The following is a 21,468-nucleotide window of genomic DNA, read 5'->3' on the forward strand; positions in this document are numbered from 1 at the left end:
TCCCGACAATAATATAACTGAACACATAGAATGGGTTCAACTCGCTAGGAGAGCCACTGCGTCTTACTGAAGGCCCATGAAAAGGAATATTTTCTTAATACTGGGTTCCTGGGTGTTCATGGACTTCCCTTGGCGACTAGGAAGCGCCATAGTTACCGAAACAATAGTCTTTTGACCAAAAGATCTGTGTATGGAGGGTCCTGCTCTTCCTTAGAGCTTAAGCCCAGTTTAGTGTCTGGTGCGTGTTATGAAATAATTATTGGTTGCAGGAATTTGTGTGCCAATAATAATAAGGTTTTTTGTTTGTTTTGGAGCCCTTGCTCAGTGCTTGGCACTGTACTATGAAGACTGTCCTATATAGGTAGAAAACTAAAAGGGCTGTTTTCGGATGAAATTTCAATATTAAAACATAACCAGGGAATTCATTGTAATCTTTTCTGTTGGGATTGGCTGGGAAGGGATGCAGGACAAATAAAATCGTTTCTTCCAGCAATTTACAGCAAGTGTATTTAGCCTCGACTAAGACGTTTTTCATTCAGTGACGCCTTCAGCGGACTTGGGGGGATTGACTCACTAGAGATTAAATCTGCTTCCTTTCTACCAGTGTCCTCAGGAGGGTGAGAAGTAACGGTGGCCCTCCAAAGTTGCAGGAGACGGGCGCAGGGTAGGGTGCTGGCTTGCCGCCTTGGCAGTTATCTTGCTGTTGGTTCCTGCGCCTGTGTGCGGTCACTCTTGAGTGTACTGGTTTCTTTTGAAGCTGGGGCCACTGGATATTATCTGGCTGAACAAGTTGGTATAGAAAAGCTCCGGTCGAGTAATGCTTTTCTAAAAGCATCTATTTCTTTACTGGCAGCAAACAGTTGTAGGTATCTTCTAGTCTGTCAGCACGTTTTACTTGAGCACCCAAGATATGACCGCTTTTGCACGCATACTGACTGTAGAAAGAGCACGTGCTCTTTCTAGAGAGTAAGCAACGAGTGGGGTCCCCAACATACTAACCGATTTGAGGCAGATTAACAGGGACAAGAACACCTGTCAACGAGGGTAGTTGTGATGGTTACAAAGCAGGAATGTATGCTGGGTATCTAGCCCAGTGGCCACCTTCGCACAGGTGAGTAAATCATGCTCATGATTCTGATGGGATGAGTGCTCTGCTGAGACCAGGATAGGATACAGAGGTCTGTAAGAGAGGGGAAAACCTCGTGGAAGGGGAAGGGCCAAAGGGAAAGGTTTCCAGGGAGGAAGTGCTGTGCTCTTTCAATCAATGAATGGTTGAGGGGTCTGGGAGATGGAAGAGGTGAGGAGGGACAGTAGTCACTGGGTTCTAGGATTCCCCCCATTTTTTTTCTGTTTGTAGAATTATTTTCCATTTTATTTACATTATATTCTTCGGATTGTAAAACCTACACATACTCAATGTCGAAAGTGCACAGATAGGTTTGTTTCTTTTTCAATCTGTTTTCCTTTCATTCTTTTCTTGCTAGGGATCGAACCCATGCCCTTGGCAGTGAACTGGCAGAGTCCTAACCACTAGATCACCAAGAAATTCCCCAAATTTTCTTTCATTCTCCCTCATCTGTTTCCCAGCCACCCCCCCCTTTTTTAACCCTCAGGCAGTTTAAATTAGTATTCCTGTTAAAGGTGTTTAATAACGTGATTATTTCCAGTGGTACCAGTCAGTCATTCAAAATCCTTCTGAAACTTCCCCCCTTTTGCTAGAGGAAGAGAGCATACTTTTTCTTTTCCCCACTCCCCACCTTACTCTTTAGGTATTCTGGTTAGTTTTGTTATTATTGTTATTATCTGGCTCACTATTGTCAGAATGAACCTTCTGGGAACTCACTTGGTACACCTCCCAAATGCCAGGCCCATCCCTCAGACATAAAGATCCCTTGTTTTAAACGTTTTGTTTTTATTTTATTTAGTTATTATTATTTTGGCCATGTTGCCTGAAGTGTGGGGTCTTAGTTCCTCTTGACCAGGAGTTGAACCCTTGCCTGTAGCAGTGGAAGCAAGGAGTCCTAACCACTGGACCACCAGGAAATTCCCTAAACCCTTTGTTTTTAAAGGTTCTTTAAAAAGGAACTTTGTTGACTGCTAATGCTCTTAAACATTAAAAGAAAAAAGTAGTACTTGAATCGTTCAAGAGAATGTGAGATGAGCATGTGTGTGTACATATACACATTATGTAACATACCAACATAATGGACCTTGGGAATGTACCACACTCCCAACCTAAGAATTAGAACATCGCCGATATGACTGGTGTGAAAAAAAATGTTAATACCAAAAATGTTAAGGACATTCATAATTTCTTGCTACTTCTGGTGTCTGTCGACTGAGAAAACACAATTTATACTACTAACCAAAACAGCTACTGAACATTTCATAAAATATTTACTTAGATTACAGCTCTATTTTCATGCATTTGAATAACAATAGACTGCTGTGTGGGCTTCTCCAGTGGCTCAGGGGTAAGAATCCACCTGCAATGTAGGAGATGGGAGAGAGGTGGCTTGGATCTCTGGGTGGGGAAGATCCCCTGAAGGAGGAAATGGCAACCCACTGCAGTGTTCTTGCTAGGAGAATCCCATGGACAGAGGAGCCTGGCTGGCTACAGTTCATGGGGTCACAGAGTCAGACACGGCTGAGCACTGCACACGCGTGTGGGGTCTGCACACAGTGGATGCTTGAAGCTCCATCACTGAACACACCCCGGGGCACCGGGTGGGCAAGCTTTCCTCATCTCTGGGATAGATGGGAATCATCATACTGACTATGTCACAGGGGTTTTCTTTGAGGGTTAAATGATAAATTATCACGTGTGATGTACTTAACACAGCACATGGCACACAGCAAACGGATAAGTGGTCATGAGTGTGTGTGTGCTGTGTCTCACTTGTTCAGCCTGTTGGATGCTGGAGTACAGATCTGAAAGACCCCAAAGTCTCCAGTCTTCAGATTGAGAGCCACTGACTGGTCTGGACAGGGGTTTGATCCATGGTGTCTAGAATAGTGCTTCTTCCTGATGCTATTATGAATAACATCTGTCCTTTTTTCTCTTTCGCACTCAGTGATGAGCATGACTATCTAATACACTAGCTTTGATATTTTGTCATTCCAATAAGTCTGGGCACCCTGTGAAGTAAAGACTTGACCTTAATATTTCCTTGGGTTTCTGATCTCCTTGGGGGAAAGCACATGGGATATCTGGTGCCTGTCCTACCGAAAGAAAGGAGTATTTTCCTTTTAAGATAAAATCTAATTTCACGCTTAAGATAAATAGATTTTGTTTTGCTTTGCTCCTTGGGGCAATAAAAAGTAGCCTGTCTTCATCCTTCCATGTTTGTAGATGAACTGAAATTTGGCTTTGGCCTCATTCATGGGAGTGTCCAATAACCAAATGCCTCATTTCCACCCTCCTCAAACCTGTCTGTGATCAAGGATTACGTGTGGGTCCAGGGCATCAGATCTAATTAGCACAACTGGAACTAAGATCCCCTTTTGGGAGAAACGCAGCCCCGCATCGGCCTCAGGGGAGAGTGAATGTGTTCACCATCATAAGTGTGCTCTGCAGTGACCACAGGAGCAAGCCAGCAGCTCTTACTACTGAGAAATTAAGAAATTATTGTTCCTTTGGTATTACATCAAACTTCTGTAACTGGAACTGGTCTGCTAATATTTTTAAACATTTAAATTGGAAAATATTAACAACAAAAAAAGCTTGTATGAAAGCTCAGATTTACTCTTGTATCCCCAAAGTCCATCTATATCGGTCACAGTCAGCTCTAGTCAAATATTGACTATACATGCTTTCAGCGTGTAGCCAAAACATGTACTCAGAAGCACCTGGGAGTTCATCTCTTCCCAAAGGCCCTGCAGGTGTGTTGTTCAGCAGCCTTCCTCCCCAAGCCAGCCTCTTCCTGGGGCACTATTTTTGGGCTGACGGCCTCAGCTTTTTTCCTCCTGGGTTTCTGGGCGCCCCTAGGGGTGGGGTGGGGGTGTGGGGGGGGTGGGGAGGGGTGGGAGTACTCAGGGATCCCAGGTAGAGGGTGGAGGGGGAAGGGGTGTCTTTCTGCATGGGGCTCTGGATTCCTCAGGGGCTTCACTGATCAGTGGCAACGTCCCAACTATTCTTTCTCAACTTGCAGCCACTTAACACTCACCATCTGTATTACCTATTGGTGGCCAGTTGGTGCAAAGCTATGTATTGAGTGGGTCCGGAGACCTCCAGGCACAGAGTGGGCGGCCAAGCCCATAGGCTTGGAGCCACAGGCAACCTTCGGGTCCTGGAGCTGAGAGCTGGCAGCGTTGCACTTTCCCTCGGTGACAGCCCTTTCAGTTGTCTCCAGATTTGTTCCGAGGGCAGGTGCTGGACTGAGTGTGCAAGGCCGCCTGGGATCACCGGGCTCAGACCCAGACTGTTCAGGTAGCTGCCCTGGATGTCCCATTGTAGGGACACAGCGGAGCGAGGGACCCAGGGACCCAGGGACGGAGGGAGGGAGCTTGATCTCATCAGCTTGAGCCGGAGCCTGCGCCGGCTCGTCTCAGGGGCGTCAGGATGGGTCCCCTCCTTGGGCGCGCTCCAGCCTCCGTGCCCTCTGGTGGCCTCTGGGGTCCCCCAGAGTGGCTGCCTAGCGCGTGATGGGGCTTAGTACGACTGGGGAAGGGGACAATTTCCGAAGGACAGTGGCCCGCCCAAGGCCCCGCCCCAGCGAGGTGGCTAGCGAGGCCCGCTCATGCTAGGCGGGTGCTTGGAGGACTCCAGTGACCCGGTCGCCCGCCCCGCTGTAGGACCCCTTCCCGACCCACGGGGAGAACATGGCGCCGGGTTCTCAGCAGCCGGGCCCGCTTTTCCGCCCTTGTCTTTGTACTGTTTTTTGATTGTACCTGTGTCATTGTGATAATAGCAGGGTCAGCTCTTTTCTAGGCACTGCTCTTGGCTTTCACCGCTCCCCTTCCATCCCTCCGCACCTCTGCCCTCCTCCGCCCCATGTGGACATGTGACCTGATGCTTTAACCGCGATTTTGGTAAGAAGCAGGTTTATCCAACATAGCGAACTCATTTCTAACTAAGGAGAAGAGAGAGATTTATTGAGCACCTGCGAGGGCAATAGGGCATCACGTCTGTGATGCTGTCCAAGGCCCTTAAGGCACAGATACCAGAAGGGAGAGCAAAAGAAGGACTGGCCCGCGTGGGTGTACTTCAAGAATGCAGGATGGCCCGGTCTGTGAAGGGTAACAGTACTCTGGGAAGGCGTCGCAAGCACCCAGGGCTTGAGAAAGAGCTTGGAAAAGTGGACAATAATATATTTGTTTACTTTTAAAAATTATATACCATCATGAATGAAATAATGCCATTTACAGTAACATGGATGGACCTAGAGATTATCATACTAAGTGAAGCAAATCAGAGAAAGACAAATATGGTATCATATCACTTACATGTGGAATATAAAAAAGTGATACAGATGAACTTACCTACAAAACAAAAATAAACTCACAGACATAGAAAACAAACTTAACAGTTACCAAAGGGGAAGGAAGAGAGAATAAGAGTTTGGGATTAACATATACACGCTACTATATATAAAATACATAACCAAAAAGCACCTACTGTATAGCACAGGAACTATAATCAATATCTCATTATAAAGGAAAAAAATCCGAAAAGAAATATATATATATGTGTATATATATATTGGAGAAGGCAATAGCAACCCACTCCAGTACTCTTGCCTGGAAAATCCCATGGACAGAGGAGCCTGGTAGGCTGCAGTCCATGGGGTCGCGAATATATACACACGTCTAATTGAATCACTTTGTTGTATACCTGAAGCTAACACGACATGGTGAAACAATTATACTTCAGTAAAAAAAAATCGAAAGATATAACATCAATAAATTAATATATAGCTGGATATAATTATATATATATATATATATATATATATATATATATATATACATGTAGCCACCTGACTACCAGTTCAAGGTACAGAACACCTGGGCACCCCAACAGACTTTTGCATAGCCTCTCCCAAGAGTAACTGTCCCTAAGAGTAACTGCTATTCTGACCTCTCCCAAAAGATTAGTTTTGTCTGTTTTTGAACATCATCCAGAAGGAATCAAACAGTATGTACTTTTTGGACCAGTTTCTTTCATTGCACATGATGTCTGTGAAATTCACCTACTGTCTTGCATGTAGAAGTAGTTAGTTACCTTTTCCTGCTGTGTGATACTCTACCATATTGAATATACTACAGTTTTCTTATTGATGATACTGGGGTTGTTTCCAGGTTTGGGGTATTAAGAATAAAGCTTCTATGCACATTCTTGTACATGACTTTTGGTGGACATAAATGCTCATTTCAGTTTGGTATATAAACAAGAAATGGAACTACTGGGTCATGGGGTTTCTTTTATATTTAGCTTGAGCTGCTGCTGCTGCTGCTGCTAAGTTGCTTCAGCAGATACTGCCAATTTCCCAGTATCAGGGTATCAAGTTACACTTCCAGCAAGAGGGTATGAGAGTTCCAGTTGCTGGACACTTTCACCAAAACTTCGTATTGTCAGTACTTTCTTTGTTGGCTGCACTGTGGCATGTGGGATCTTAGTTCCCCTGGGATCAAACCCAGGCCCCCTGCACAGAGTCCTAACCAATGGACCACTGGGGAGGTTCCATCAGTACTTTTAATTTTAGTCCGTCTGGGGGATGCAGTGCAGTGTAATTTATATTCCTTGATAGTTAATGAAGTGGAACGCATTTTCATATACTTATTGACCGTCTGGATGTAGCCTCATTTGTGAAGTACCTTTCAAATCTTTGGGGATATTTAAAAAATTATGTTGTCTGTTTGTTATCAATTTGTGGGATTTCTTTATATATTATAGGTAAGATACATTGCAATAATCTTCTGGTCTGTGGCATGCCTTTTCACTCACATAATGGTATTTATTTTTTTAATTGAGGTATAGTTGATTTACAATGTCAAACACAACAGAGTGACTCAGTTATACATATATACATTCTTTTTCATATTCTTTTCTGTTCACATAATGGTATTTTTTGATGAGCATTTAAATTTTAATGGAGTTCTTTAATTTATTAATCTATTTTTATACAGTTAGTGATTTTCCTTAGTAGATTATATTTTTTAGAGCAGTCAAGTTCAAAGCAAAACTGAGCAGAAGGCAAGGAGATTTCCCATACACTCCTGGCCCTCACACATACGCAGACCTCCTCCCCATTACCAACATCACCTCATCAGAGTGGTACAATGTATCGTGCTTTGAATTTCAAATTCCTCCAGTTCATTGTCAGTATAGAGAAAAGCAACTGACTTTTGTCCATAAACCTGTATCCTGCAACCTTGCTATAATCCCTAATTAGTTCCACTAATTTTTCAAAATGTTTTCAATTTTCTACATAGATGTTCATGTCATCTGTGAACACAGAGTTCCATTTCTTCCTTATCAATCCCGGGCTAGTGATTTTCCATGTGTGTCTTGTTTAAAAAAATCTTTGCCTATTCCTTGGTCATGAAGATTTTTCTCTATTTCGTTTTTGCTTTTTTAGAATGGAAGCTTTTTTTTGCTTTATCATTCACATCTAGGTCTATGATCCATATCTGATTAAACTTGACAAGTGGAGTGAGGTAGAATTGAGGTTTATTTTTTCCCTATGAAGGTATAGTTAACCCCAGACCGTTTGTTGAAAGACTATTGCTTCCCCTCTGAACTGTGGTGGTTCCTTGGTCATCTGTCACTGGGACCATATATTTATGTTGTTGTGGACTCTTATTCCATCGGTCTGTTAATAATCCTTGTGCCAATGCCTCAGCATCTTGGTTGCTATAGCTTTAAAATGAGTTTTGACATCCAGTTTTATCCTTCTGTGTCAAGATTGCATTTACTCTTCTAGGTTCTTTGATTTTCCATATACATTTTAGAGTCACCTTGTCAATGTCTTTTTAAAAATCTAAGATTCTGATTAAGACTCGAATTTACACGTCAAATTAGGGAGATTTGACATCTCAAAATATGGAGGCTTTCAGTCCGTGAAAGAAAGTGAAAATGTTAGTCTCTCAGTCGTGTCTGAATCTTTGTGACCCCATGGACTGTAACCCACCAGGTTCCTCTGTCCATGGGATTCTCCAGGCAAGGATACTGGAGTGGGTAGCCATTCTCTTCTCCAAGGGATCTTGCCAACCCAGGGATCAAACCCAAGTCTCTTGCATTGTGGGTGGATTCTTTACCGTCTGAGCCACCAGGGAAGCCCCTTTCTGTCCATAAACATGATCTATTCTTCCATTTTATTGGGATTCTTTCATTTTTTTCAGCAATGTTTTATATTTTATATTTTTCAGTGTAGAGGGTCTTATGCATCTTTTATTAGATTTATTCCTAGGTACCTTTGGTTTGGGTGCTGTTATAAATGCTATTTCCCAGAGTTTATTTTCTGTTTGTTTATTGCCAGTATATAGAATGCACTTACTTTCTTTTTATTTAACTGTGATAAAATATACGTAACCTAAAATTGACATTTTAACCATTTTTCAGTGTATAGCTCAGGGGGATTAAGTACATTCAAGTTGTTGTACAAACATTCAATTGATTTCTTTTTGGTAACAGCCTTACTGAGATAGAATTCAGACACCATATAACTCATCCATTTAAAGTGTGCAATGCAGAGAGTTCTCTGCAGGTCCAGTGGTAAGGACTCTTTCTATGTTCACTGTGGAGGATCTGGGTTTGATCTCTGGTCAGGAAATTAAAATCCTTCAAGCCACACTTCATGGAAAAAATGTGTACAATTCAGGGGCTTTTAACAGAGTTGTGCAATCACCACTCTAATCCATTTTATTTATGTATTTATTTCATCTCGAGGTTTGTGGGATCTTAGTTCCCCAACCAGGGATCCAACCCAGGTCCCTGGGTCCCCTACATTGGAAGTGTGGTGTCTTAACCACTGGACCACCAGGGAGGTCCCTACAATTCATTTACAACATCTTCATTACCCTGTAAAGAAATCTCATACCTTTGGGCTGTCATTTCCCAACCATCCTCAGGGCCCAGCCCATGAATCCACTTTCTGCCCATGTTCTTAATTCACAGGTATTTAAGACTTAGAAAGAGTGGCTGGAGCTTTCTTTGTCTTTAGGCACTGCCTCCCTTTCCTCCTTTTCATTTTTTGGCAAAGGATGGGAGGGAAGAAATCTGTGGTCTGCACAATGCCTCTTGTTGCCAGGAGAGGGCAGCAGTCAGTTCCCTAGCCTGCAGGCACAACCTCAGCGCCATCTCCAGAGGTCAATGAGAGCCCACCAGGTGCCAAGCTCTGCGCTGGGCACTGGGGGTGCCAATCTGACTCCCCGCTCTGGAGGAGTCCATGATCTATAAGAGTGAGTCAGGATAAAAAGAATGAAATAATGCCCATTAGCAGCCTGCTGAAGCTCCAGTACTTTGGCCACCTGATGGGAAGAGCCATTGGAAAAGACCCTGATGTTGGGAAAGACTGAAGGCAGGAGAAGGGGATGGCAGAGGATGAGATGGTTGGATGGCATCACCAACTCGATGGACTTGACTTTGAGCAAGCTCCAGGAGTTGGTGACGGACAGGGAAGCCTGGCGTGCTGCAGTCCGTGGGGTTGCGAAGAGTCAGACACGACGGAGCGACTGAACAACAGCAACAAGCAGCGACGTGGATGGACCTAGAGACTGTCATGCTGAGTGAAGTAAATCAGAGAAAGACATATCACATGGCATCACTTATTTGTGGAATATAAAAAGGTGGTACAAATGAACCTATGGCAAAACACAAACAGAGTCTCACAGCCCCCTTCCCTGCTGCTTCAGAACCAGCTGAGTGAGCCTGACCCTCCATGGCCAGCCCAGCTTGAACAAAGGGTGATGGAGAGGGGCGGAAAGACTCAGAAGTGGGGGCCACAGAGGGGTCGTCAACTGCTGTGCTGTGGAGCCTGGGCCAGAGCCATGGAGGAAGCAGGAAGCCACAGGGGTTTAACTGGAGGTTTAATAGGAGTTAAACTAGGGGTTTAAACAGGGGTTTAACTGGGAGAATATTGAATGTGTTACAACATTGCTTCTGTTTTATGTTTTGGGTTTTTGACCCCAAGGCATGTGGGATCTTGGCTCCCTGATCAGGGATTGAACTTGCCCCCCATGCACTGGAAGGTGAAGTCTTACAGCACTGGGCTGCCAGGGAAGTCCCTATCCTCCATTCTTATTGCCACCCTTGAGGTCCAAGTCCCTATTGCATTGTCTGGTTTGTTGCATAACCTGACTTGTTTGCTTGCTTCTAGTCTCTTTCTCCTCCAAGCTATTCTTCACCCTGCTTCTGACTTATTATTTCCAAGACACTGCTTTTGCAATTTCATTCCTCTGTTAAAAAAACATTTCAATGATGTACAAATGGCTTATAAGATAAAGTCTAAACTTGTTAGCTTGCTGTTTAAAGTTTTCTGGGCTTCCCTGGTGGCTCAGCTGGTAAAGAAACCACCTTCTATGTGGAGGACTTGGGTTTGATCCCTGGGATGGGAAGATCCCCTGGAGAAGGGAAAAGGCTACCCACTCCAGTGTTCTGGTCTGGAGAATTATACATCTACAGTCCATGGGGTCACAGAGTCGGACATGACTGAGTGACTCACTTTCACACTTTAAAGTCTTCTACAACCAGACCCCAAGGAGTATCATCTTCTATTCCTCCCATGATGCTTCTTAGAGAATTCGTACCCTAGGGATGTGTGTGTGTGTGTAGAATGGGGTGGGGGAACTTTGAAGAAATAGACCAAAATGCAGTACATTTTCTTAAAGTGTCAAGTTTACCAGATGACAATTACTTTAAGACAATTTTCAAACATGGAAACAAGCCGTGGTTGTATAGTAAATGCAACATTTACATAAACTTAAGACTGAAGCATCAGAGATCTTTTCAGGATTTTGATGGGCCTCATTCCAAAGGGCCCATTCTCTAGGGGCTTCCCAGATGGCACGAGAGGTAAAGAGTCAGCCTGTCTGTGCAGGAAATGCAAGAGTTGTGGTTTCAATCCCTGGGTCGGGAAGATCCCCTGGAGTAGGAAATGGCAACCCACTCTAGTATTCTTGCCTGGAAAATTCCATGGAAAGAGGAGCCTGGTGGGGTGTAGTCCATGGGACCACAAGGAGTCGGACACGACTGAACACAAATATATACTGCTGCTGCTGCTGCTGCTAAGTCACTTCAGTCGTGTCCGACTCTGTGCGACCCCATAGATGGCAGGCCATCAGGCTCCACCATTCCTGGGATTCTCGAGGCAAGAACACTGGAGTGGGTTGCCATTTCCTTCTCCAGTGCATGAAAGTGAAAAGTGAAAGTGAAGTCGCTCAGTCGTGTCTGACTCTTAGCGACCCCATGGACTGCAGCCTACCAGGCTCCTCCACCCATGGGATTTTCCAGGCAAGAGTACTGGAGTGGGGTGCCATTGCCTTCTCCGACAAATATATACAGAAGACATTAATCCATGGTTTGTGTTAGGAACTGAATTGTGTCCAATTTAAAAATTAAATGCATTCCAAAGGGTGATAGTACTTTGCCCTTTTCAAACTACACCAATCAGTGATAGTTGGAAGTACTGACAAAAAACAGACTCTGGAATCATCCTTTTGTAAATTCCCACCCCCAGGTTTGTATACAACTTGTAACACTGGCTCTTCTCCTTGAAAACTTTTCCTTCAAGCCTTAGAAACTGTCCCTAAAGTTTCTTATCTTGCCAGGAAATCACACCAATTACCAAGGTTATTCCCAGGGACCACTTAGCATAAAACGCCCCCAGTTGTAATTTCATAGGCCCATCCTGAGATATTGTGATAATAAATATATTTTTGGCCTCTGTCCCAGCTCTTAGCAGAGCTCCTAAAACCCTTGAAATTTCCCGAGTGAGGAAAGAGATACAGGTGTCTCTTGTTATGTTAATAATGTGATTTTGGGGAAGCCCCAAGGTAACCAGCCTAAGGTTGTGAGCCAGGGGAACAAACTGGGTGACTGGAAGGTGGGAATGGTCAGGCCCATCCCCAAGCCTCCTGGGAGGGGAGGGAGCTGGAGATGGAGTTCAATCATCAGTGGGATTTCCATGGTGGTCCAGTGGTTAAAACTGTCTTCCAATGCAGTGGACGCTAGGCTAGTTCAGTCCCTGGTTGGGGAATTAAGGTCCCACGTGCAGCAGGATGTGGCCACACAAGAAAAGGAAGAAATCACAGTGACCAATGATTTAATCAACTTGTGCATACGTAAAGTGAAAGTGAAGTCGCTCAGTCATGTCCGACTCTGTGACCCTGAGGACTGTAACCTACCAGGCTCCTCTGTCCATGGGATTCTCCAGGCAAGAATACTGGAGTGGCTTGCCATTTCCTTCTCCAGGGGATCTTCCTGACCCAGGGATTGAACCTGGGTCTCCCGCCTTGTAGGCAAAGGCCTTAACCTCTAAGCCACCAGGTAATGATGGCTCTATTAAATACATGGAAAGAGGAGGTTTGGAGAGTTTCTGGGTTGGTGAGCTCATGGAGGTGTGGGGAAAGTGGAAACTCCACTCCCTCCCCATACTTGCCCTGTGCATCTCTTCCTCGTGCTGTTCCTGAGTTATGTCTTTACATAAACTGATGTTCTCCTAAGTAAAATGTTTTCCTTGGTTCTGTCACTCTCTCTAGCAAATTAATCAAACCCAAGGAGGAGCTTGTGGGAACCTCTGATCTACAGTCAGTAGTAGGTTAACAACTGTGGTGCTGGCGAAGACTCTTGAGAGTCCCTTGCACAGCAAGGAGATCAAACCAATCAATCCTAAAGAAAATCAACCCTGAATATTCATTGGAAGGACTGATGCTGAAGCTGAAGCTCCAATACTTTGGTCACCTGATGCGAAGAACTGATTCACTGGAAAAGACCCTGATGCTGGGAAAGACTGAAGGCAGGAAGAGAAGGAGGCAATGGAGGATGAGATGGTTGGATGGCATCATTGACTCAATGGACATGAGTTTGAGCAAACTCTGGGAGACAGTGAAGGACAGGGAAGCCTGGCGTGATGCGGTCCACAAGGTCACAAAGAGTCGGACATGACTGAGTGACTGAACAACCACAGCAAGGTGAGCAGCACAGATGACGAGCTGGCCTTGGGGCTGCTGTCTCATGCTGCAGTCCTGTGGGACCGAGCCCTTAACATGTGGGATCCCAGTTACCTGCAGGTAGTGTCAAAACTGGGTTATTGTGTGGTGTTGGAAAACACACTGGACATGCCTTCAGAAAAGCTCCCAGGGGTCATGCAGTCCAATCCCTGCATGGACAAAGAAGAACCACGTCCGAGGGGGTGAAGGAGATGCGCTCTACCCTCCTGAGCAGGTGAACCCCCTGAAGAAAGACTGGGGCCAGTAGCAACAGCCCTCAACTTGGCTTCCAGACCTGAAAGTGTCATTTCACGGGAGCGCAGAGGAGCTTCGGTACCATAGTCCTTTATGTCTCAGTGCAGAGGAGAATTCAGTAAGAGCAAAGTGGTAGAGAAGTGATTTACCAGAATAGGACATGTGTGAGGCTTTTAAGCAGGTGGGCAAGAAATGCCATATGCTGAGGACATACTGGGCTACAGTTTTATAATCAAAGGAAAAGTGGGGAGGGGGATAAGACCTTCTTTGTCTTTCTTGAGTAGAGGTCATTTTCATCATTAGTTCCTTCTCCGGGTTGAGCAGGGGAGTGTTCTTGTCCCTGCATGGTTAATCTAGGTCCACAAACAATATTCTTTTTCACCTGTGCAGAGAGCGTGTCCCAGGGATCACTGACCTACTGAGCTCGCTGGCAGGATGTGGGGCTCACGCCACCATTGTTTTATTGTCTGGGGGCAACTCTCGTGATTCTGTGGCATGGGTGTGGTGCTGAGCACACCTGCTTTCCCGAGTAATCATTAACTTACAGGAGTCTCCCATCTTTCTACATAGAACCCCTTAGTGGGATTAACTGTTTAATCCCTTAGTCTGTCTCAACCCTGCTGAGGTGGGCTGGGGAGGTGCTGTCCATTCTAGAGGTAAAATAACAGGGTCTCACATTAAGGTCAGACAGGAGCAGGGTCTATGACCAGACTGAACTTCGGGGCTGCTCACCCTGCACACTGCATGGTGGTCCATGGGATTGCGAAGAGTTGGACACAACTGACTGACTGAACAACGCTCCACATGGCAGTCACTTTCCTGACACCGGGTTGTGGTGAGGGAAAGTACAAGGCTGACTGCAGGACCGAGCCAGGAGCACAGTGGCTGTCTTCTGATTGGCTGGAGATGAGGTAACAGGGCAGCGTTTCAGGAATCTTAATCTTCAACCTTCTGGTTCCAGACAGTCTGGGTTTCACGTGCTTGTGCTCAGCTAGTAGCCACCATCCTCCCCGGGGTGAGGGTCTCAGTTCCCACAGAACTGCTCAAAGATGGGTGTCAGATTATTATGCATACCTCTTGAGGAGGCTCTAGGGCTGTTTTGTCAATGAACGATGGTCCTGACTTCTGTTTAACTGCTCTTCTTGTTTCTGTGTTCCTTTACCAATAATTGCCTGTGCCTTCCCTGTGGAACTCAGGAAGGGTATCAAAAGACCAAAGCCTTTTTCTACAAATAAGAACTAGAACACGGAGAGGCTTTTTCACCTGGGAGGCCCCTGAAGGGTGCTGCTGGGTTCCAATCCCCCCCTTTCTTGGATACTTTTCAATCCTGAGGGCAACAGGTGCGGGATAAGAAAGGGAATAAAGTTTTAGATAAAGAGGTTAATGAAAAACTGGCTAGAGGAAGCTGGTTTTACCAGGCTCAGTTCCAGGACCAGAATACAGGCTTCCTTAGTCAGCTACGCACCTCGCCCTTAGGTGGTGCCAGGTCGGTTGAGGCGCATCTGTTTGCGACCCCCATAGGCTGTAGCCCACCAAGCTACATGGGATTTTCCAGGCACGAATACTGGAGTGGGTTGCCTATGCTCTCCTCCAGGGGATCTTCCCAACCCACGGATCGAACCAGTGTCTCTTAAGTCTTCTGCACTAGCAGGCGGGTTCTTTAACACTAGCGCCACCTGTTTGATAAACATGGTCAACTGAAGTCAACTGACTGCGCTCAGTATTTACGGCTGCCAGCTGGAAAAGAAACACCCCGCCACGGATGGCGTAGGAGGGCGCAGCGAAGGAAGGGTACAGAGTCCAGATCACGATCCCTCCGCTGGGGTTCCCGCCCCAGCTGAACAGGCCAGGCACGCGCAGAGACACCAAACGCGAACTCCATCCTCAGGAGCGCCAAGGAGCGCGCATGCGCAGTGACCCCAGAGCGCAGCGGCGGGACGCTCTACTTGGCTACGGAGACAGAGCGCCAGACTAGCCGGCCGCGCAAGCGCAGTGGCGCAACACGGGGACCCGCCCCACCGAGCCCCGGGGTGCGCATGCGCAGTGCTGCGGGGGGCGTGCAGCGCGGTGTACTGCCCTGGAAGACGCTGACACCCGCGAGGAGCCGGAGTTTCAGGTTCAGCAGCGTCTGCCTGGACTGCTCTCTGGTCTGACCTCGGCGGAACAGCCCTGCCGCCGAGGAAGGTGAGCGCGGTGCCGAGGACGTGGAGCGAGATGAGAAAGGGCAGACTGGTGGATATGCCGGGGAGCGGGACTGCCCGGTGGCGGGAAAGCGTCCCGGGGCGGTGCCGCCGTGTGATCGACAGGCCAGTCACCAATGGGAGGGCGGGAGAGGCCGCGGGGCGGGACCTGGCCGCGATGGGTGGCTGCGGGGTGGTTCCGCCGGCGGTGCTGAGTGCGCTTTGCGCGTGGTAGTACCTCCTGCTCCCTGCAGGGCCACCGAATGCGCCGTTCCCCGTCCCCTGCAAGGGACAGAGTCCCTTGGACTCCAAGGAAATCCAACCGGTCTATACTAAAGGAAATCAGTTCTGAATATTCATTGGAAGGACTGATGCTGAAGCTGAAACTCCAATACTTTGGACTGATGTGAAGAACTGACTCATTGGAAAAGACCCGGATGCTGGGAAAGATTGAAGACAGGAGGAGGGGACGACAGAGGATGAGATGGTTGGATGTCATCGCCAACTCGATGGACATGAGTTTGAGTAAACTCCGGGAGCTGGCGTTGGGCAGGAAAGCCTGGCGTGCTGCAGTCCATGGGTTCGCAAAGAGTCTGACAGCTGAGTGATTAAATTGACTGCCCCCTGCAGCTGCGGAAATGGACTCAGAGATGTGGACTTACGCGGGGATACAGGCGGGATCCCAAATTGGGCAGTCTGACCCCCAGAGCCATCCTGCCACTCGGCGAATCCGGGTGGAGCAGTGGCCAGCCAGGAGGACTGGGACGGATGGAATTGACCAGACTGTGGGAGGCAGTGCCGTGAAAAGTGTAGCTAAATCGTCACACTGTGTGACAGCTCCGAGGGCGGAGCTGGGTGGGAGACAGAAGCAAGATGAGGACGTGGAGTTGGGGCCAGCCGGCAGCTCTCAGCACTGCCACCCCAGATTCACAGCAGGTGGGCTAGAGCCTGGTTGTCTCCCAGGTGTGTGGAGTTAAAGCACTTTAGGAGGGAAACAGTAGGATGGTACCTGGAACACAGGCGTCTCACCTGCTCAGGCTGCCATAGGCTGGGAGGCCTGAACAGAGAACTTCTTTCTCCCAGGGCTAGAGGCTGGGAAGTCCAAGGCCACCAGTCCTATAGGGGTCAGGACCCCACTATTAGGACTCCACTTAATCCTAATTACCTTCTTCATTTAATGTTAAAATGTTAGTCACTCAGTAGTGTCCAACTCTTTGCAAATGCATGAACTGTAAGTCTGCCAGGCTTCTCCATCCATGGGATTTCCCAGGCAAGAATACTGGAATGGGTTGCCATTTCCTTCTCCACATTTAATGTTGATTACTCCCTAAAAGCTCTTTCTCCAGATACAGCCTAACAGTGAGGGTTAGGGCTTTTAACACATGAATTTGGGGTAGGGGGAGCACCATCAGTCTGGAGCAAGTTTGTACCCGGGTAAATAAGCGATCATCGAAGACTGAAGAAAATGAGCACTTTCAGGAATTGTGTGTACCCTGCTGCTGGGAAAGACTGAGGGCCGGAGGAGAAGGGGACGACAGAGGATGAGACGGTTGGATGGCATCACCAATTCAATGGACGTGAATTTGAGTAAACTCCGGGAGTTGGTGATGGACAGGGAGGCCTGGCATGCTGCAGTCCATGGGGTCGCAAAGAGTTGGACATGACTGAGCAACTGAACTGTGTACCTGAGATGCCTTCATGTGTCTTAACCCATGAGTGAACATAAGATTACCGTTCCTCGTGTCTTCACACTGGTGGGGAATTCTAGGGACAACTTGTGTGTGTGTGTGTGCTAATGTCCAGGCAACCAGCCTGAAGAGATTGGGAAAAGTTGTACCAAACATCTTTAAACAGCACTTAGTGAATCCTTTATTCTTGGATTTAGCTAAACCCTTTTTTCACTTGTGGTTTAGCTTGTGCTGCTCCTGGAATAATGAGATCCCTAATTACCACCCACAGAGAAGTGAAATAATGATTACTTTTGTTCTTTATTGTTTCGTGTTGTCATTCTAAAGTTTGGTAACCAAGTCTTTTCATCCTACTTACCCTGGTGGGAGGAAGATTAGAAATCTACAGCTCAGGAGCTCAGAGGCTGCTGCTGCTGTTTAGTCGCTTCGTTGTGTCCGACTCTTTTGTGACCCCACAGACTGTAGCCTGCCGGGCTGCTCTGCCCAGGCAAGAATACCAGAGTGGGTAGCTATTTCCTTCTCTGGGGGATCTTCCCGACTCAGGGATCAAGCCCAGGTGTCCTGCTTGGCAAGCGGATTCTTTAACCACTGAGCCACCTGGGAAGCCCTGGCTCAGGTAAATATATGTTAAAATCTTGGATTCAAGCCCTTGCTGAGTGATTGTGAGCAAATCACTTAACTTTTCTGAGCCCCGGTTTCTTCAACTGTGAAATAGAACTAATAAAAATCCTGACTGCATAAGGTTGTGAGGTTATATGAAAAGTTTGAAACCATCAAAGAACTGGCCCTTGGACTAGATACTGAAGTCATAGATCTCCTCTCCCCATCCCTCTGAAGAACAGAAACCCTCTCCCACACCCCTTACCTCAGACTGGCTATTCATTTATCACCTGTTTATTGATTGCCTGCTAAGTGCCAGAGCACCTGTTCTGAATGCTAGGGGCAGGGAAGAGAGGCAGACAAGGTTCCTCCTTTTATGCTATTTATATTCTAGTGGAGGAGGACAGTAAATAAGTTCAGATAGTGCTGAGAGCTATGAACAACAAAAATACAGTGTTTCAAATAATGAGATAAAATAATGACAAAGCAGAGCAGTGTGTATGTTGGGAGGGGAGGTGTTTGACCACTGCTGCTGCTGCTGATGCTGCTAAGTCGCTTCAGTCATATCCGACTCTGTGCAACCCCATAGACGGTAGCCCACCAGGCTCCCCCATCCTTGGGATTCTCCAGGCAAGAACACTGGAGTGGGTTGCCATTTCCTTCTCCAATGCATGAAAGTGAGAAGTGAAAGTGAAGTCGCTCAGTTGTGTCTGACTCTTAGCGACCCCATGGACTGCAGCCCACCAGGTTCCTCTGTCCATGGGATTTTCCAGGCAAGAGCACTGGAGTGGGGAGGGTGGCAAATAGTGAGAGGCCTCTGAGGAGTTGAGGCCTAAATGTCCAGGACTCCAGTCCCCAAGCAGAGAGGGGCGGCAGGCACAAGGCCCAGGCTGATTAGATCATGGCTCAGCCAGTGGTCTCTAGGCTGTCGAGCGATCTGTCTTTAAAGACAGGAGATTTGCAGGGTAGGGGTAGAGATGCAGATGTGAAGAACAGACAAGTGGACACAGGGTGAGTGGGGAGGAAGGGAGAGTGGGGCGAATTGGGAGATTAGGATTAGCATATATGCACTACCACGTGTGAAATAGATAGTGGGAAGCTGCTGTGCAGCACAGGGAGCTCAGCTTGGTGCTCTGGTGACCTAGAGGGGTGGAATGGAGGAGGGCTGGGAGGGATATCCAAGAGAGAAGAGATATATGTGTCCATATATATGTATCCATGTAGCTCATTCCCGTCATTACAAGTTAAGTGTTTGTCACTCAGTCGTGTCCAACTCTTTGCAACCCCATGGACTGTACTTGCCAGGCTCCTCTGTCGGTGGAATTTTCCAGGCAAGAATACTAGAGTGGGTTACCGTTCCCTTCTCCAGGAGATCTTCCCGACCCAGGGATTGAACCGAGGTCTCCCTCATTGCAGGTGAATTTTTTGCCGTCTGAGCCACCAGTTAAACGCCAACTAAAAAATAAAAAATAAAAGGGTCGGGGTTGGGGGGTGGTCAGAAATCTCTCCTGGGATTTAGAACTAGGAAACAGAAGACTTTGCTTGACAGTGGGACCTGAAGCTAGAAGGTTAAGGGCCTGCAGCGGCAGTGTGCAGGCCAGTTTCAGGGTAAAGCTGAAGCTGGGATTGAGCAGAGGAGGCTGGGCAGGCCCCACGTGGCATGTGTTGGGGCAGAAGAACTGGGAATCTTAAGGCATTTACTGCTGGTAGACTTCCTGGAACCATCTTAAAACCTGAATCACTCTGGAGCTCTAGTCTGCAAGAAGTACTACCTTGTCCATGGCTTCTGCTCTTGGATTTCCCAGATCGGCTGTATTCTTAATCTCCAAGTATGTATCTTTTCCGTAAATCTCCCTTTTATTGATGCTAGTTCTCTTTTGCCGACACATGAGTTGGACTAGAACAGCCATGTGAACCTGGGCTTGGATCCCTGGGTTTCCTTTCTGAGCTGAGTCTTTGAACAGTTACTTAATTTCTGTAAGTGTCAGGATCCAACAACTATATCCTTACAGTGTTGTGCAGATTAAACAAGAGGACAAAAATGGAAGGGCCTGTGGAGTGTTTAACACAGGGCAGGTATTTGGGGTTTGTTAGGGCCTGTCTCCTTTCCCTCCATGTTTTAGTGGGTTTTTGATTACAGGCCTCCCTCTGCTGTTGAACTGTCCTGGTTCTGTCATCCTTATTTTTATCATTCCACCTCAGTCCTCGTTTTAATCACCCCTAAATTCTTAACTGGAAGAACACTGTGCAACTCCCTCTCCTCATAAGTGAATCAACATGGTCACTGGTCTTCCTGAGGCCACTTGTGTAGTGGAGGTGTACATGGGATTTAGATTTATTCATATTTGTACTGAGGTGAGGTGGTGCTCTTTACCTAGCTCAGAGCAGTGACTTCCAAAGAGAGAGAGCAGGGGCCAGGATGGAAGATGGTGATTAAAGGAAGAAAGGGTGTGAAAAGCTGTTTCAGAGAAGCCAGGGTCAGAAAAAGAGGAAAAGATAGTTCCTAACATGGAAGGCAATGGCACCGCACTCCAGTACTCTTGCCTGGAAAATCCCATGGACAGAGGAGCCTGGTAGGCTGCGGTCTATGGGGTCGTGAAGAGTCGGACATGACTGAGCTACTTCCCTTTCACTTTTCACTTTCATGCATTGGAGAAGGAAATGGCAGCCTACTCCAGTGTTCTTGCCTGGAGAATCCCAAGGACGGGGGAGCCTGGTGGGCTTTCGTCTATGGGGTCACACAGAGTCGGACGCGACTGAAGTGACAGCAGCGGCAGCAACAGGGAACGGGGAGGCGTGGCGGGGAGGCGTGGCGGGGAGGCGTGGCGGGGAGGCGTGGCGGGGAGGCGTGGCGGGGAGGCGTGGCGGGGAGGCGTGGCGGGGAGGCGTGGCGGGGAGGCGTGGCGGGGAGGCGTGGCGGGGAGGCGTGGCGGGGAGGCGTGGCGGGGAGGCGTGGCGGGGAGGCGTGGCGGGGAGGCGTGGCGGGGAGGCGTGGCGGGGAGGCGTGGCGGGGAGGCGTGGCGGGGAGGCGTGGCGGGGAGGCGTGGCGGGGCGTGGGAGACAAAGCTTAATGGCTGCAGAAATAATGACAGGCTGGCTATCCAGGGGAAATCTCCAGGCCCTTAGAAAGGTGTGCAGGCAAGAGGAGCGGCAGGGGTTTCTGTTAGGGCTGCCTGGGTCAAATTCCCCTGTGTCCAGTTTTGATGAGTGTCTGGATGAACTGCGACTCTGGCCAGGCCTCATGGATAGGCCCACAGTTGGAGAGAGCATGATCTTTGCTTGCCAAAAATGGTCCCCTCTGGGGAGAAAGTGGGTAACTAGTACTGAGGCTGCTCTTAGGAACTGTTCTCGATCTCAGGCCAGTACTTGCCCATTAGAGAGCTGCCGGCTTTCTTTCCCTCCAGGATTATGGCCGATGAGACCCAGGAGGCTGGTGGCATCCACTTCCCGTTTCCCTTCACACCATATGCCATCCAGAAAGACTTCATGGCAGCACTGTACCAGGTGCTGGAGGCTGGCAAGATTGGGATATTTGAGAGTCCAACCGGCACTGTAAGTATGACCAGTGGGGGCCTGAGAAGGTCTGGGGAGACGCT

General features: G+C 47.6%; 1 protein-coding gene across 5 annotated transcripts in view; it reads left to right on the top strand.

Annotated features, from left to right (window-relative positions):
• The first annotated feature begins 15,446 nt into the window (after positions 1–15,446).
• Positions 15,447–21,468, top strand: part of DDX11 (DEAD/H-box helicase 11) — a 32,884-nt gene continuing 26,862 nt past the window's right edge. For 3 of the 5 annotated variants that reach the window (XM_027968011.2, XM_060414262.1, XM_042247657.1), the window contains exons 1-2: positions 15,447–15,588; positions 21,277–21,424. In XM_027968011.2, coding sequence (XP_027823812.1) covers positions 21,281–21,424 — 144 coding nt within the window. In that variant the 5' untranslated portion in view covers positions 15,447–15,588; positions 21,277–21,280. Of the gene's footprint in view, positions 15,589–15,791; positions 16,521–20,920; positions 21,003–21,276; positions 21,425–21,468 lie in introns of those variants that run through there. The other 2 variants (XM_042247656.2, XM_042247655.1) reach the window with 2 other exon arrangements.

This window comes from Ovis aries, chromosome 3 (assembly GCF_016772045.2).
Source record: "Ovis aries strain OAR_USU_Benz2616 breed Rambouillet chromosome 3, ARS-UI_Ramb_v3.0, whole genome shotgun sequence".
In the NCBI taxonomy this organism is placed as follows: Eukaryota; Metazoa; Chordata; class Mammalia; order Artiodactyla; family Bovidae; genus Ovis; species Ovis aries.